Source organism: Heterocephalus glaber, unplaced genomic scaffold, assembly GCF_053883595.1.
Source record: "Heterocephalus glaber isolate CG9 unplaced genomic scaffold, H.glaber_assembly_v1.0 deba00001504, whole genome shotgun sequence".
Classification (NCBI taxonomy): domain Eukaryota; kingdom Metazoa; phylum Chordata; class Mammalia; order Rodentia; family Bathyergidae; genus Heterocephalus; species Heterocephalus glaber.
The window spans coordinates 48365265-48380673 of record NW_028258324.1 but is presented as its reverse complement, the minus strand read 5'-3'; the positions used below and the strand labels follow the sequence as shown (position 1 = coordinate 48380673).

The 15409-nt window shown below is 35.1% G+C and overlaps 1 protein-coding gene across 5 annotated transcripts in view; it reads left to right on the top strand.

The window, feature by feature from the left end:
• The window catches only part of Pld1 (phospholipase D1), a 220092-nt gene that overhangs the window by 119208 nt on the left and 85475 nt on the right, over positions 1-15409 (top strand). For all 5 annotated transcript variants that reach the window (XM_013071597.3, XM_004834598.4, XM_021254185.2 and 2 more), the window contains one exon: positions 3831-3912. In XM_013071597.3, coding sequence (XP_012927051.1) covers positions 3831-3912 — 82 coding nt within the window. The remainder of the gene's footprint in view (positions 1-3830; positions 3913-15409) is intronic.

The window sequence follows — 15409 nt, the reverse complement described above, 5'->3', positions numbered from 1 at the left end:
GTCTCCATGCTTCATTCCCATTAAACACATATAAATGTGTGTGATATTAGAGAAATATTTTTATAGGTTCTCTTTACTGAGTAAATCCATTTCTGTTTATAATTTAAGATTTTTTTATTGTGAACAGATTTTGGGTATTGTAAATTTTTTCTGCATTTTTTGAACAGATGCTTCTTTTGAAATCTCTCCTCCTCCTCTTCTTTCTTCTCTTCTTATTCTCCTCCTTTCTTTTCATCTTTTCCTTTTTCTCTCTCTTCTAACCTCTTAATTTGTGACATATATATTGATTGATTTTAAACTTTTAAACCAACTCTACATCCCCAAAGTAACCCTGGGATAAACTGATGGGTTTTTTTATACAAACTTTCACTTTTTTGAAATTAAGTTTATTGATACATTTTAGGTATACAATATGATGACATTCATCATTGGGAATTTGTACCTTTCCATGGTATGTCTTGGTTCTTATTTTTTTTCCCCATTTCTGTGCCCTCCTTTCAACCCCTCCACCTTTCCCTATTTAAATAGGGACAAACTTTTCACTTTTATGATCATAGAGATGTTGTTTTGTAGTTTTTGTTTCTTGCATTGTCATTGTTTGGTTTGATATCAAGATAATGCTGGCTTCATTGAATGACTTAGTAAATATTCTTTCTTCCTTTGTCTTCTGAAACAGTTTGAGTAGTACTGACATTTCTTCCTTATACATTTAACAAACTTCAACTGTCAAGTTGTCTGGGTCCGAGGTTTTCATTATGAAAAAGTTTAAATTATGAGCTCAATTTTTTCCTAAGTATAAAGGTAGTCAGAGTTTTTATTTTTTTTGTTTCCATTTTAGGAACTTATTTTTCAATGAATTTGTCTATTTTATCTACATTATTGTAAAATATCAGCATGAAATTTTTATATTATTCCCTTACCCATTTAATGTTATTTTAATGTCGGTGGACCTCATAGTGATTTCATTTTTTCATACTATTATGATATGCTTTTTTCTTTTTTGAAAAAAAAACTTGCTAGAAGTTTACCATTTTTTTTGATATTTCAAAAGGTCAGTTTTTCATTTAATTTTCTCTTGTTTTTCAATTTTATATTTTATTGAATTCTACTTTTATCCTTATTATTGTTTTCTTTCTTCTCACTTTGAGTGTAATTTGCTCTTTTTCTGTCTTAAAATGGGAACTATGACCATTGATTTTAAAGTTTTTCTTATATAAATATTCAAAACCATAACCTACCTTAAAATATTTTAAGTAGTACATTTACTGAAAGGTACATTTTAATGTCTCTGAAATCAGAATGCGTCCTATATTCAACAACATCTTACAGTTGTAATTGTCATTTTTTGTTAGTAAAAATTACATACTACCGTAGTGATGTAGCTTATCATCATTGGTGTCTGAGGTTCAATGAAATGCCATATTATTCCATTCTTTTGAATCTTGCTTATCTAATAATTACTGAATAAAGATTCTGATGGAAAGATACCTGATGAGTCATAGCTGCTTTCTTCTTGTATATGGCCATTACTTATGCTTTGGTTATAGTTTGAATATCTCTTTTATCATCTTATGAATTATCCTCAAAATTGAGTGCTCTTTGAGAGCTATCTTAAGATTCTTCAAAGTATTTATGAGGTGTGGTAAAAATATGGTGAATATTTAAAATTAAAAAGTTTATTATAATAAAAATTACATTGTCATTAATCCCCCTCAATATACTACTATTAACCCTAATCCTAACTCCCCCTCACTTCAAACACACTTATCCCATAATTTTTACTACTTTCTGAAGCAGCTCTGAAGTCTTTTTTCACGCATGTCGTCAGTTGTACTGTCTTGTATGCCTCAATGTACTGAGTTGATTCAAAACATTTACCTTTTGTGATCATTTTGATTTTGGGGTAGAGCCAGAGGTGCATGATGCCAGATCTGATGAATAAAGTGGATGAGGACACACAGTAATGTTTGTATGAGCCTGCTTTTCCATTGGATGGTACTTGGCAACCGCATTTATTACGTTTTCGATAATTCTTCTTAGAGACACAAAAGAAGACTTCCAGAACTGCTTCAGAAAGTGGCAAGAATGATGGGATAAGTGGATTCAAAGCTTGGGGAAGTATTTTGAAGGGGGATTAATGTGTGTTTTACTTTTAAACAAAGTAAATATTCACTGTATATTTTGATTGTTCCTCATAGTAGAATGCTCTCCATCCAGGATAAACAACATTTGGAGGTTAAATAAAAAAGGACTTGGTTGTGACATATATGTGACCCCCAAACCAAAGGTCACTTCAGGGATTTTTAAAAAGTTACCAATATATCTATACTATTGGACATCTCTCTTCTTCAGTGAGCTAGCAGTGTACAGCACTGTGCTTTTCTCCTTAAAACAGCCCTCTTTGTAATCTTCTCTGATATTTTTTTTTTGCTTAAATTCTTTTATTGGTACATTTTAGGTATACAATATGCTTACATTTATCATTGGGTGCTTGTACCTGTACATGATGTATCTTGGTTCTTATTTTTTCCCCATTCCCTATCCTCCCTTCTGATTAATTACTGTGTGGTGTTTTTTTTTTTAACTTGGACTCAGATTATCTTTAAGCCTGTTTCCCACTATAAATTAAATATGTAAGCGCTTATTCTGTGCATGCTTTTCTGTTTCCTTTTGGGCCTTATCCAGTGTGTGCTTCCTTTAGAATGTATCTTTGCATTTTTTTAACTGAATGAATTAGAGCATAAAATGATTTCTTCTTGTCTCTTTAGCTCCTTCAAATGCCATTGTTTTCATTTGCTTAGAGGACTCCTTGGCAGGGTGTTCCAATCCAGAATTCTGTGAGGCTTTAATCTTTGCACAATCTCTCCCTGCTCCTCAAGGCTTAGAATTCAGGGAAGAAAAAGTTTTGTTCTGTTTTGTTTTTTCCTGGTTGTTTGTTTTTTCCTCCTGACATGGGAGTTACATTAAATACATATTTAACGTACATCTTGACTTTAAAGCTGTCCCAAGGGGAAATGTACTCCACTGCACTCTGAGCAGCCTTGTAACACTACTCAGTGCGAGGAGCCAGCCAGGGGTCCTGTCTGGAACTGGGAGATGTTCAGTGTACCTTGCCCCTACCTGCTCAGAAAGCCCCAGGCTCCCATGGGCATTGTTACTGGTGCAGAAAGTCAGTGTGCAAGTGTGTCATTTAAAGTGCCTTTGGCTTATAGTAACAGAAAGCTCAGTTGAGGAGGGCTTAAACACTGAGGTCTTACTCATCTCAGTTAATGAGAAATTCTCAAGTTGGGCAGTGCTAGGGTTGGTGAAGTGATCAAATGATTTTAGGCTTCTGTCAATATGGCAATCTCTTCCTAAGCATCATGCCCCATAGAGCATCCAGCCTAAAGCCAGAAGAGTGGGAACAGGGCTTTCTCTGTGTGTGTGTGTGTGTGTGTGTGTGTGTGTGTGTGTGTGTGTGGTGTTCCAACAAAGAGGAAAATCTTTCTCGGTAACCTGATGTACCACTTCATGTATTTCATTGTCCAGGAAAACTAGTATTATGAATATTCAGATATTATACTGAGAGGTAGGCTTTCATGGCAAGGAAGAACAGGATGAAGATTGGCTGTTGGATAAGTGATCAACTATTTACATGTATATCAGTGTGCATATTAACATAAAAGAAGAATTAAGATAGAGTTTTTATATGGATAGTTTCTTTCTCCTATATGAAGTTGTAATTTGGACTCATAGCAAAACCAGCTACAGTGCAATATGATGATAGTATTTGAGCTAAAATTGCCCCTGTGTCCTGTGATTTCTTTGAAATCTTGATTTTATGATTTCAGGTTGAGTCCAGAAATTTTCCTTAAACGCCCCGTGGTTGAAGGAAATCGTTGGAGATTGGACTGCATTCTTAAACGAAAAGCAGTATGTATTTTCTCAACAAATGTTATAAATTTTTAAATGTTTATTGCCTCGGAATTGCCTTTTCTTTTTCAAATCTCTTTGTATATACTAAGAAGTCTTCATTTTAGAGTTTGACAAAAAAAGTAGTAGTTATGGTTTTCCATTCATTTGATTCTGTTTTTTTCCTTTTCCTTTTGAGTGCATAAATATTTGAGCCTAATTCACAGCATGAATTATATTAGCAACTCTAATTTTTGTTTGTTAGTTATGGCCAGTTGATTTTATAGGCAGTAAAACTGTAACATTTCATCATTGAATAATAAATGATGAAATGAAACATACCACTTTATTTTGTTCATTATTCTCTTGTTTAAACAGAAGACAAAGGCATCTGGAGACTGGTCTCAGTCAGATGCAGCCAACCTGATGTTGAAGAATATCAGAGAGGGAGGACAGTAAGAACTGGTGGTGTTTGGTTGAAGTTTTAGAACAACACATAGTAAAAATTTGAAACGTTTCTTATGCAACTGTCCCTGTAGATTCTGGGTTAGCATTGGGTATACACTTTTTGTTATAAAACATAAGTAATTGAAGTGGTGTAGGCTAACCAATGACTAAGTTCATATTGCTAATTAATTCTATATATGTAATGGATCTTCAACCAAATTAAGTGAAATTGGAGTTTTTCATTAATGATGTCCAAATTAGAGAGTAGTAACATTTTTTGCTATGTTTGAAACCATCTTAATCTTTCAAAAATATTATTAAATATTTTACCTACCACATTTGTGGATCTTAGGTAATTATAGGTTAGCATTTCCATTTCCCATATTTTAATTCATTTCTTCTTTCTGTCCTCTATATCCTACTAGCCCGTTCCCCACTCACTTTTCCTTCTTTCTTTTAGCGTCTTTTCCTCATGCGTCTGTGTTAGGATTTCAACCAATATCTATAGATAGTCAGATCCCTCTGCTAATACTGAGGGCAAAAGAAGTTGATAATCTTTATTTCAGACCTATGCTCTGCCAAATAGCATCATTTTGATGAATAGTCCAATTTGTTCCATTTACAAAATTGGAAATTCTAATCCTGAAAAGCATTTCCCGCATATTCCTTAAACAATTCAGTATGTAGTTCCTGAGCATGTCCTTTGAGGCAAATGCTACATGGATCACCAAGGATACCACAGTAAATAGGATTCCAGGTCTGCTCACAGAAGGCTTGCTGAAAGACTCATGTATTAAGCTGTAACATATCCTTACCAATTTCCTTTCTGTGTATTGAATGGGCTATGACTTTCCTCATGTTTTTCTCTGTGAAATGGTATCTTTTCCATTTCTCCTTAAGATTCCATTTTAGTAATTTTTTTTAACTTTGTGTGGCTATCTTCACTCATAATATGGAATCGTCACCTCATAGTATTTTTAATACATCACTGTTTTAAGTTTCAGTCTACATGTATTTCTTGAATGCCAACTACTGTATGTGCAAGGCCTTGGCTAATCACGTGGGTGTGTGCATAAATAAAAGCTATAATTCCTGAGCTGATGGTACTTAAAAATCTATACACATCAACTGTGGACAGAGTGCCCAGATTCAAAGACAGAAGGAAGAGCACTGAGCAGATCCAGCCGGGAGTCCTTTGTAGCTTCACGGATGGAAAGCATTTAGGATATGCAAACATTTTTCAAAGGGGAGGAAAGAATTTCTAGGTGTAGTAAATGCTGAAGAAGTAGGATTGAGGCTCTGCCAATCACTGTAAACTGACAAGGTTGGCCACACATGAGTGTGAGCATGGACTCGGGCTGGGAAGGTTGATGGTAGCTAGGATGTGTGGGGATTAGGGAGCCAGGCATGTGTTTATCTACTGCCCTCAGTGCACACATACAGGCGCCTTTTGTGTCATCAGTGTGGCTTCTCTTCACTGTTATTGCCATACGCTCTGGTGAGGTTCATGGTGAATGTCAGGACCAAGCAAACATTATTGCTTGATAATGTTGTTTCCTTTCCAGTTCATCCATTTTCTGAAGCTTGTAGTTTTAAAATTATGTGTAATGATTTTTTAAAAATTTCCTAAGGAAATAGCAATACCATTAAAGATTAATGTCTCAGTGGTACATTTAGTGGAATGCTGTCCCTTAATCTCAATGCACCATATTCTTACTTTGGTCATAAATTTTTAACACTTAAATAATTCCAATTTGACATTTTATATGCATATGAACATTGCTTTGCATAAATAATTTAGTTTTTGAAAGCCACATACTAGCTTCACAAAGTATGTGGTTGAAACATAATATTTATTTTTGCATTAATGAATCCCAGAGGTCTGCAAGGTTGATTAAAATGAATGGCTTTTTTCTGAATGGTTGTACAGATTTTTTTTGAGAGGAATTTAGAAAGTGTCTCTGCCTTATAACCAACATGTAGGCAAACGTTTTTTCTAATGGCTATTTCTTAAGAAAGAATACAATATTTTGTTTCTCTGGTGATAACTATGTTGATGCTTTCCTGTTTCTTTGGCATTCTGACATGCAGTGGGTATCACTGGTTAAAATAGTGTATGACAATATTGAGAGGCAGATTGCTTACAATGCAAAGAAATCAGCATCCTGGGAATTTCCATAGCTCTGCATTTGCTCCACTAAGAGATGATTAGATAAGTTGTATGCTTGTTGGTAACTATACCCCTGTACCCTGATTGTGTGTGTTTTAACCTTAGAAATATGTGATATCTCTTATGGGGCTTACAGTAAAAGAATCTCTAGGTGCAGTAACCTGGAGACTTACAGAGAAGGGTTTTCTAAGATGAATTTGCCTTCAGGTTGGTTTATTTCTCTCTTGAACCACAAGGCATGTGCAGAACTGTAGCAGTGATCATTAAGAGGAAAATATGTCTATGTCTGAGAAATGAGAGTCACATCTCTGCCCAGAAAACCAATGGAATCTTATCAAAGCAGTAGGTTAGGATAGCTTCCAGGGAGGAGAAGGTGTCTTTAACCTTTAAAACCATGCTTTAAACAAAATTAGTTTTTAAAAAGGGAACATGAACATTTGTGCTCCTATATCTCAATGCTTTTTGCCTTTAAATGGTGACAATACAATTTATTTTTATACTTTATTTTTCATTTTATTAATATATAAGAAAATATTTGGAAATAATCAAATTAGTGATTACCCTGGGGTGAGAGTATATAAGTTATCTTCAGACAGTGAACAAACTTGGCTGCATTTAGAAAATATTTAGACCATACCTCATTGAATAATCAAAAAACAAGCTGAATAAGAAACAAAGTCTCCTTGATTTCCATTATAATTTTCTAAAACTTGTCATTGTCTTCACATATATTTTGAACATGTAACTAAAGGTCCTACAAATTCCTACTGTTTACCATGTTGTGTCTGATCTACTTGGTGAGAAACTAATTAGAAGACAGAAGTTTCCACTTCTGAAATTCATGATTCATGAAGTTTATTCTCTGGAATCTTTGGATTGGTTGGTTCAGCAGAGATGGAAAATATGGCATTGCAGAGTCACCTCCAGAACTTCTATCTTCCTATTTCCCATATGAACATGTTCCTTCATCTTCACCAAGCAAAATGTCCTTTCCTCTAGGGTCACCTAAAGGCATTAGTAGAATATGGGATGTTTTAAAAATATACTTTTTAAATTACAAAATTAATATCAGCCCCTTTTGGATTAAATTTGTCATTGATTTACACAAATATTTCCTACTTAAAAAGAAATAAAATGCACTATTACAACAAAGCAAATGTCTTTGCTTGCAAGGAATAATTTTTCTTTACCCTTTCCAGAGTTTATGGTAGTTTTGTAATACTGTGACCAAAAGAAAAGGAAATTATTTCTTTATTTTCACAGAAATTTTATCATTAGTTAACTTTGTTTTAGCTATAGGTGTAAATAAATAATTGTAAAACACATTAAAATGACTTTTTAATATTTATTTCCTTATTGGTCGTTTGTATTTAAGATGAAAAAGAATTAACAGTCTCTACCTTATTTCCTTTAGAGTTAATATTTAAATGAGAAAAGACAGTGTAGAAAAAATGTCAGGTATTAATCAATGGAGAGTAGTAATGTAATCTGTTAGTGCTAGCATCTCTATAACTTCAGAAGTCCATTAGTTATGCAGGTAAATGGAAAACTGCAGGATTCAGGCCAAGTTCCTAATTTTCAACTACTGCCCTTTGTGAGTAATAATGTCTTAAGCCTAAGAAGCAGAATTTCATTCATTCAAAACAAATGAACCATGATGAAAGATGTCAAGTGTAATGTTCTATAATTTAGGCTGAAATTTGGGCTTAAGATTTGTATTGTGTTTTATAATGGGAGACTATGGGGAGAGTAGCTATTATTCAGGTCTGAATCTTAAAATACTCAAATAGCAAAACAGATCTGCACATTAAAGGAGAAAAATAAGATAATCTTCAGGTTTTTCTTTAGAGTCCCCTATGAGTAGTTCATTCTAGAGCACTCACTGGCCAGACCATCAGACATAAATCTGTACATTTCTAATTTGTACTTCCACCTCCTTTTTTATTCAGTTATTCTTACATACTGAATTATAACAGTTGTATAATTATAATAGGCAATAAATGAGTTCCAAAGCCCAGCTGTTAACTGGAAAAGTAGAATTTCATTTATCTTCCTTTTGATTCTATTTTTCTTTTCAGAACAAGAGTGAGACTTGTAGTACTCAAATCTCCCTAATGTACACTGGAATGTAAATCTAGTGCCCCTCAAAAATGTATACACTTTCAGACATTACTAACATCAGGAGATAGGATATGAATATTTTATAATTCATAGTCTTTTTTTTTGTACCAGGAATTCAACTCAGGACCTTGCACTTGCCAGGCAGGCACCATACTACTGAGCTACATCCCTGGCCCAGGAGATGAGTATTTTAAAGTGATGTGGATTCCAGGGCCAAAACATGTTTCTTACTTTAGACAGAACAATATTGGGGAACTGTATATTTGTTCCAAGATTTTATAACCTGTAATTCACTACCTAAAAATGTTAGCTCCTGTTATATTTCACATTGCATAGCATTGCAAAAACATCAGTTCTTATGTATGAGTTCAACCCAATTGTAAGACTTCTTAAGGTTTTGATTCAAATTTCCATGAATAATGTCTAATTGCCATGGATTATTAATTTATTTTTATTTATTTATTTAGTTCTTTTACTGGTACATTTTAGTTATACAGTTCGTTTACATTTATCATTGGGTGTTTGTACCTGTACATGATATATCTTGGTTCTTATTTTTTTCCCCATTACCTGTGTGCCCTTCACCCCCTCCGCCCTTCCCTATTTACATAGATTTCATTTCCATTTTTTTTTCTTTTCTCATAGTTTTTCCTTTCCCTCTTTTTCTTTCCCCTTCCCCTCCCTTCACTCCTTCCTCTTTGGACCGTTTTTCCTACTTCAAATTATCAATTATTCATTTTAATCATTTTAACCCTTGTTTACACTATCAGTTTCTCACACTAGAGAAACTATTCAGTATTTACACATGTGTGTCCTATTTATTTCACTTAAGAGGATGGCCTCAATATGCATCCATTTAGCTATAAATGACTCTAGTTTTTCATTCTTTATGGCTGAGTAGTACTCCATTTTATTAAAAAACCACATTTTCTTTATCCAGTTTCCAGTGGATGGGCACTTGAGCTGCTTCCAAGCTTTAGCTATTACAAACTGTGCCGCTATGAACATGGGTGCACATATATCACTATGGTATGATTCTTTTAATTCTTTTGTGAAGATACTCAGCAGAGGAATAGCTGGGTCAAATGGGACCTCTAGTCCTAGTTCTTTGAGATATCTCCATACTGACTTCCACAGTGGTTGCACCAGTCTGCACTCCCACCAACAATGGAGAAGGGTTCCTTTCTCCTCACAACCCCACCAGCATTTGTTATTGGTTGATTTCTTGATAACAGCCATTCTTTCTGGGGTGAGGTGGAATCTCAATGTTGTTTGCATCTGCATTTCTCAAATGACGAGTGATGTTGAACATTTTTTCATATATTTGTTTGCTGCTTTTACTTCTTTGAGAAATGTCTGTTCATTTCAGATGCCCATTTTTGAACTGGGTCTTTGAATTTGGGGGGTCTGATTTTTTTCAGTTCTTTATATATTCTAGATAGTAGTCCTTTGTCTGAGGTACAGCTGCTAAAATTTTTTTCCCGTATTGTAGGTTGTCTGTCAGTTCTGTTGGTGGTTTCTTTTGCAGTGCAGAAGATTTTTAATAAGATGAGATCCCAGTTGTTGATTCTTTGTGCTAGTTCCTGTGCTGCTGAGGTTTTGTTCATCAAGTCTTTTCCTATGCCAATGTCTTCAAGAGTTCTACCTAACTTATCTTCCGGCAAGTTTAGTGTTTCTGTCTTAATATTTAAATCTTTAATCCACTTCAATCTTAGTTTAGTGCATGGTGATAGGTATGGGTCTAGTTTTAATCTTTGGCAAGTTGAAATCCAGTTTTTCCAACACCATTTATTAAACAGGCTAACTTTCCTCCAATGATGGTGGTTGGCTCCTTTGTCAAAGATGAGGTGGCTGAGCATTTCTGGAGTTGTTTCTGCATCTTCTAATCTATTCCACTGATACTCAGGTCTGTTCCTTTGCCAGTACCATGCTGATTTTATCACAGTAGCTTTGTAGTATAGTTTCAAGTTGGGGATTGTGTTACCCCCAGCCATGTCTTTGTTGCTTAGAATTGCTTTAGCTATTCTAGGTGTCTTATGGTTCCAAATGAATTTTTGGATTGTTTTTTCTAGTTCTGTGAAGTATATTGTTGGAATTTCAATTGGCATTGCATTGAATCTATATAGTAGTTTTGGAAGTATGGCCATTTTTACTATATTGGTTCTTCCTACCCAGGAGCAAGGAATGTCTTTCCATTTTCTTGTATCCTCTTTGATCTCTTTTTTCAGAGTACTGTAGTTTTCAGTGTAGAGGTCTTTTGCTTCCTTTGTTAGATTGATTCCTAGATATTTCATTTTTGAGGGATGCTATTGTAAAAGGAATTGTTTCCCTAATTTCTCAGTGAATCTGATATTTGTGGACAAGAAGGCTATTGTTTTTTGAGTGTTTACCTTATATTCTGCTACTCTACTGAATCTGTCAATTAAGTCTAGAAGTCTTCTTGAGGAGTTTTTTGGGTCTTCTATGTAAAGTATCATATCATCAGCAAATAATGACAGTTTAACTTCTTCTCTTCCTATCTTTATTCCTTTTATTTCTTTCTCTTTTCTAATTGCTGTGGCTAATGTTTCCAGAACTATATTGAACAGGAATGGTGATAGTGGGCATCCTTGTCTTGTTCCTGATTTTAGCGTGAAAGTTTTCAGTTTTTGACCATTTAGTATGATGTTGGCTGTTGGTTTTTCATAGATAGCCTTAATGAGGTGAAGATAAAGACTTTCTGTTCCAATTTTCTGTAGGGTTTTTATGATGAATGGGTGCTGGATTTTGTTGAATGCTTTTTCTGCATCTATTGAGATGATCATATGGTTTTTGTCCTTGACTCTGTTAATATGGTGTATTACATTTATTGATTTATGGATGTTGAACCATCCTTGCATCCCTGGGATAAATCCGACTTGGTCAGGGTGTATGATCTTCTTGATGACCCTCTGTATTCTGTTTGCCAGTATCTTGTTGAGAATTTTTGCATCTATGTTCATTAGGGAGATTGACCTGTAGTTCTCTTTTTTGGTTGGGTCTTTCCCTGGTTTTGGAATCAAAGTAACACTTGCTTCCAGGAATGAATTTGGAAGTATTGCTTCCCTTTCAATTTCCTTGATGAGTTTAAGGAGTAATGGCAATAGTTCTTCTTTAAATGTCTTGTAAAATTCAGCAGTGAAGCCATCCGGACCTGGGCTTTTCTTTGTTGGTAAATATTTTATTACATTTTCAATTTCATTCATTGTAATTGGGGTGTTTAGAATTTCTTTATCTTCTTCATTTAACTTTGACAATTCATATGTATCTAGGAATCTGTCCATTTCTTCTGTGTTTTCCATTTTATTGGAGTAGAGGTTCTCGAAGTAGGTATTGATGATCCTCTGGATTTCTGTTGGATCTGTTTTGGCTTCACCTTTTTCATTCTTAATTGCATGTATTTGTGCCTTTTCTTTCCTTTTTTTGATAAGGTTGGCTAAAGGTTTATCAATTTTATTTATTCTTTCATAAAACCAACTCTTTGATTCATTGATTTTTTTGTATTGTTCTCTTAGTCTCCATTGCATTGATTTCTGCCCTGATCTTTATAATTTCCTCTCTTGTACCAGCTTTGAATTCATTATGCTCTTCTCTTTCTAGGAGCTTGAGATTCTGCATTAGGTTATTTATCTGAGTTTTCTCTGTTTTCCTAATATGGGCATTCACTGCTATGAATTTCCCACATAGAACTGCCTTCATTGTGTCCTATAGATTCCTGTATGTTGTACTGGCATTTTCATTTACTTGTAGAAACTATTTAATTTCTTCTGTGACCCATTGGTTGTTCAAGAGGGTGTCAGTTTCCATGTGTTTGTTGGGTTTTTGCGGTTTCTTATGTTATTAATCTCCAATTTTATTGCACTATGGTCTGATAATATACAGGGGGTAACTTCAGTTCTTTTACATTTACTTAGACATGTCCTATGAGCTAGCATGTGGTCTATTTTGGGGAATGACCTGTGTGCAGCCAAAAAGAATGTGTATTCCGATTTTATGAGGTAGAACACTGTAAACATCTATTAAGTCCATTTGTTCAGTAGCTTGGTTCAGTTCTAGAATTTCCTTGTTAACTTTTTGTCTAGATGATCTGTCTATTTGTGATAGTGGGGTATGGAAGTCCCCCACTACAATTGTATTAGTGTTCATTTGGTTTTTCATGTCTATTAATATTTGTTTTGTATAGTTGGGGGCATTCGTATTTGGTGCATAAATATTTAGGATTGTCATGTGTTCCTCTTGGATTGCTCCCTTCACAAGGATGTAGTGACCCTCTTTGTCTCTCTTAATTAGTTTTGGTTTGAAATCTACTTTGTCTACAAATAAGATTGCTACCCCTGCTTTCTTCTGAGTTCCTGTGGCATGGAGAACTGTTTCCTATCCTTTTACTTTCAGTCTTTGAGTTTCTTTTTGAGTTAGGTGTGTTTCTTGTATACAGCATATTGCTGGGTTTTGCTTCTTAATCCATTCTGTCAGTCTATTTCTTTTGATTGGTGAATTGAGGCCATTAACAATGAGGGTTTTAATTGATAGATATTGATTTATCCTTGTCAGGATGTTTTACTTTTGTTGGTTCTTTCATTTCTTATTTTTTCCTCCTTTCTCTTTAGTATCTTACCTTGCCTGGTGGCTTCCCTCTCTTGGGCCTCATGGAGTTGTGACCTTCATTGCTTTTTTCTAGGCTATTGTTTAGAATTGCTTGTAGCACTGGTTTGATGTTCATGAAATTTCTCAGGTGTTCTTTGTCATGAAAGTATCTAATTTCCCCATCAATTTTGAGAGATAATTTTGCAGGATACATCAGTCTAGGTTGGAAGTTATTTTCTTTTAGGGCTGGAAATACTTCACTCCAGGCTGTCCTTGATTTGAGGGTTTGTGTTGAGAAGTCTGCCATGATTCTGATGGGCTTTCCTTTGTAGGTGATTTGTTTCTTTGCTCTAACTGCCTGTAGGATTTTTTTTTCTGTTGGGTTTCTGGGATCTTGACTATTATATGTCTAGATGTAGATTTTTTTGATCATGGCTAGTTGGAGTTCTGTATGCCTCACTTATCTGTATGTCCAATTCTCTACCTCTGTCTGGGAAGTTTTCCACTATTACTTCTGTGAACTGTTTTTTTATGTCAAATGTGCTTTCTCCTGTTTTTTCATGGACTCCTATCGGTCTTATGTTATTCTTCTTTGCATCGTCTAGCAGTTGTTGGATAGATTTCTCATGTTTCCTTACTATTTTTAAGAAATCTCTATTTTCATGGTCTGTAACCACGATCCTGTCTTCTATATCTGATATTATATCTTCAGATGCCCTTAATCTGCTGTGGATACTTTCAGTGGAGTTTTTGATCTCCTGAATATCTGTTTGAATCTGTTTCATGGATTCCATTTCTTTCTTATGTTGGGCAATCATGGTTTCCATTTCTTTCTTATGCTGGGTATTCATGGCTTCCAGCATGTTTCTGAGCTCATCTGTTTTTTATCTGTTTCTGTTCTAGATCCTCTAATCATGTCTTTTACTCTGCTCACCATCTCTGTAGATATCTGGGAGATTATTTCTGCTTTGAATTTTTCTAGAGCCTCATTCATCTGTTTTGTTACTTCCTGTGCTATTAGTTCAGGGTATCCAGGTGGTTGGTTATGGGGCTTTTCCATCCCAGGATTTATCCTTGGTGAGGTGGAAGTTCGAGTTTGTGCCTTGCTTAAATGTCTTCTCATTTTTGTTTTTGGTACTGTCCTTGGTTTAATTCCTGGGTTGATAGTTTAAAATTGCTTATTGTAGGTATTTTTGTTGCTTGTAATTAGAACCCTTATGGAATGATTGCTTCTCAGAGGTGTCTTCCAGATATAGCTGGTCTTTAAGTTTTGAGTCTCTAATGACTCTAAAGCTATTTCATTTTCCTTATACTAGGAAGGTTGATTGACTAGATCAATAACAACACCTTAGCCCAAGTGATACAATCAGCAACACCATTGCATCAAGTACATCTTCAAAAATGACATTTTGTGGTAGTTATTAATCTATCACCTTTAGCTGTGTGAATTAAATCAACATTGAGGACCAACCCAACATATACTGAATAAACTCTTCAATATAACAACTTTACCCTTTGGGATAGGGAGTTAGAAGGGGTTGGGGAGGGAGGGACAGATGGGAAGAAGGATAGGGGAAGGTTAGCAATGTGGTCAGAGGACACAGTTGAGAAGGAAAAAGAGAATAATAGGAAAATAAAGAACACCGAATGAGAACCAAAACAGGGACAAAAAGGGAAGATGAACACTGTGGGAGAACAAGAGGGAGAGAAAGGAAAGAGAAAAGAAAGAAGAAAAGAAAAGAAAAAAGAAGAGAAAAACAAATATTTGCAAAGAGTAGGAAAAAAATTAAAGATAAGAGGAGCAAAAGAAAAAAGAGAAAAAAATACTAATAATACTAATTTTGGGAATAAAAATAACACTGTAGATGAAGGGCCTCTTTCAGGGTATGTCTCTGCTGTCACAATAGACAGCGTGGGTAGCAGTGTGCAGATATGTCAATGAGTCTCAGCAAGCTAGTCGCAGACCCGTGAGATTCAGGTAGATTTCTGGCTGCAAGCCCCAAGTTGAGCTCCCTTTCCTCCTGTAGGGTTGAACTCTGCAGAGTTGTATTGCAGGTTCCAGCTGCCCTTCCCCTGAAGATAGTCCTGGTCCTGATGGGAGGTGAAGATGACTCCAACTTACCCAGTACAGTGGTCTGGTGGTCCAGTGTCCTCTGCATCTTGGTAGTGTGGAACCAG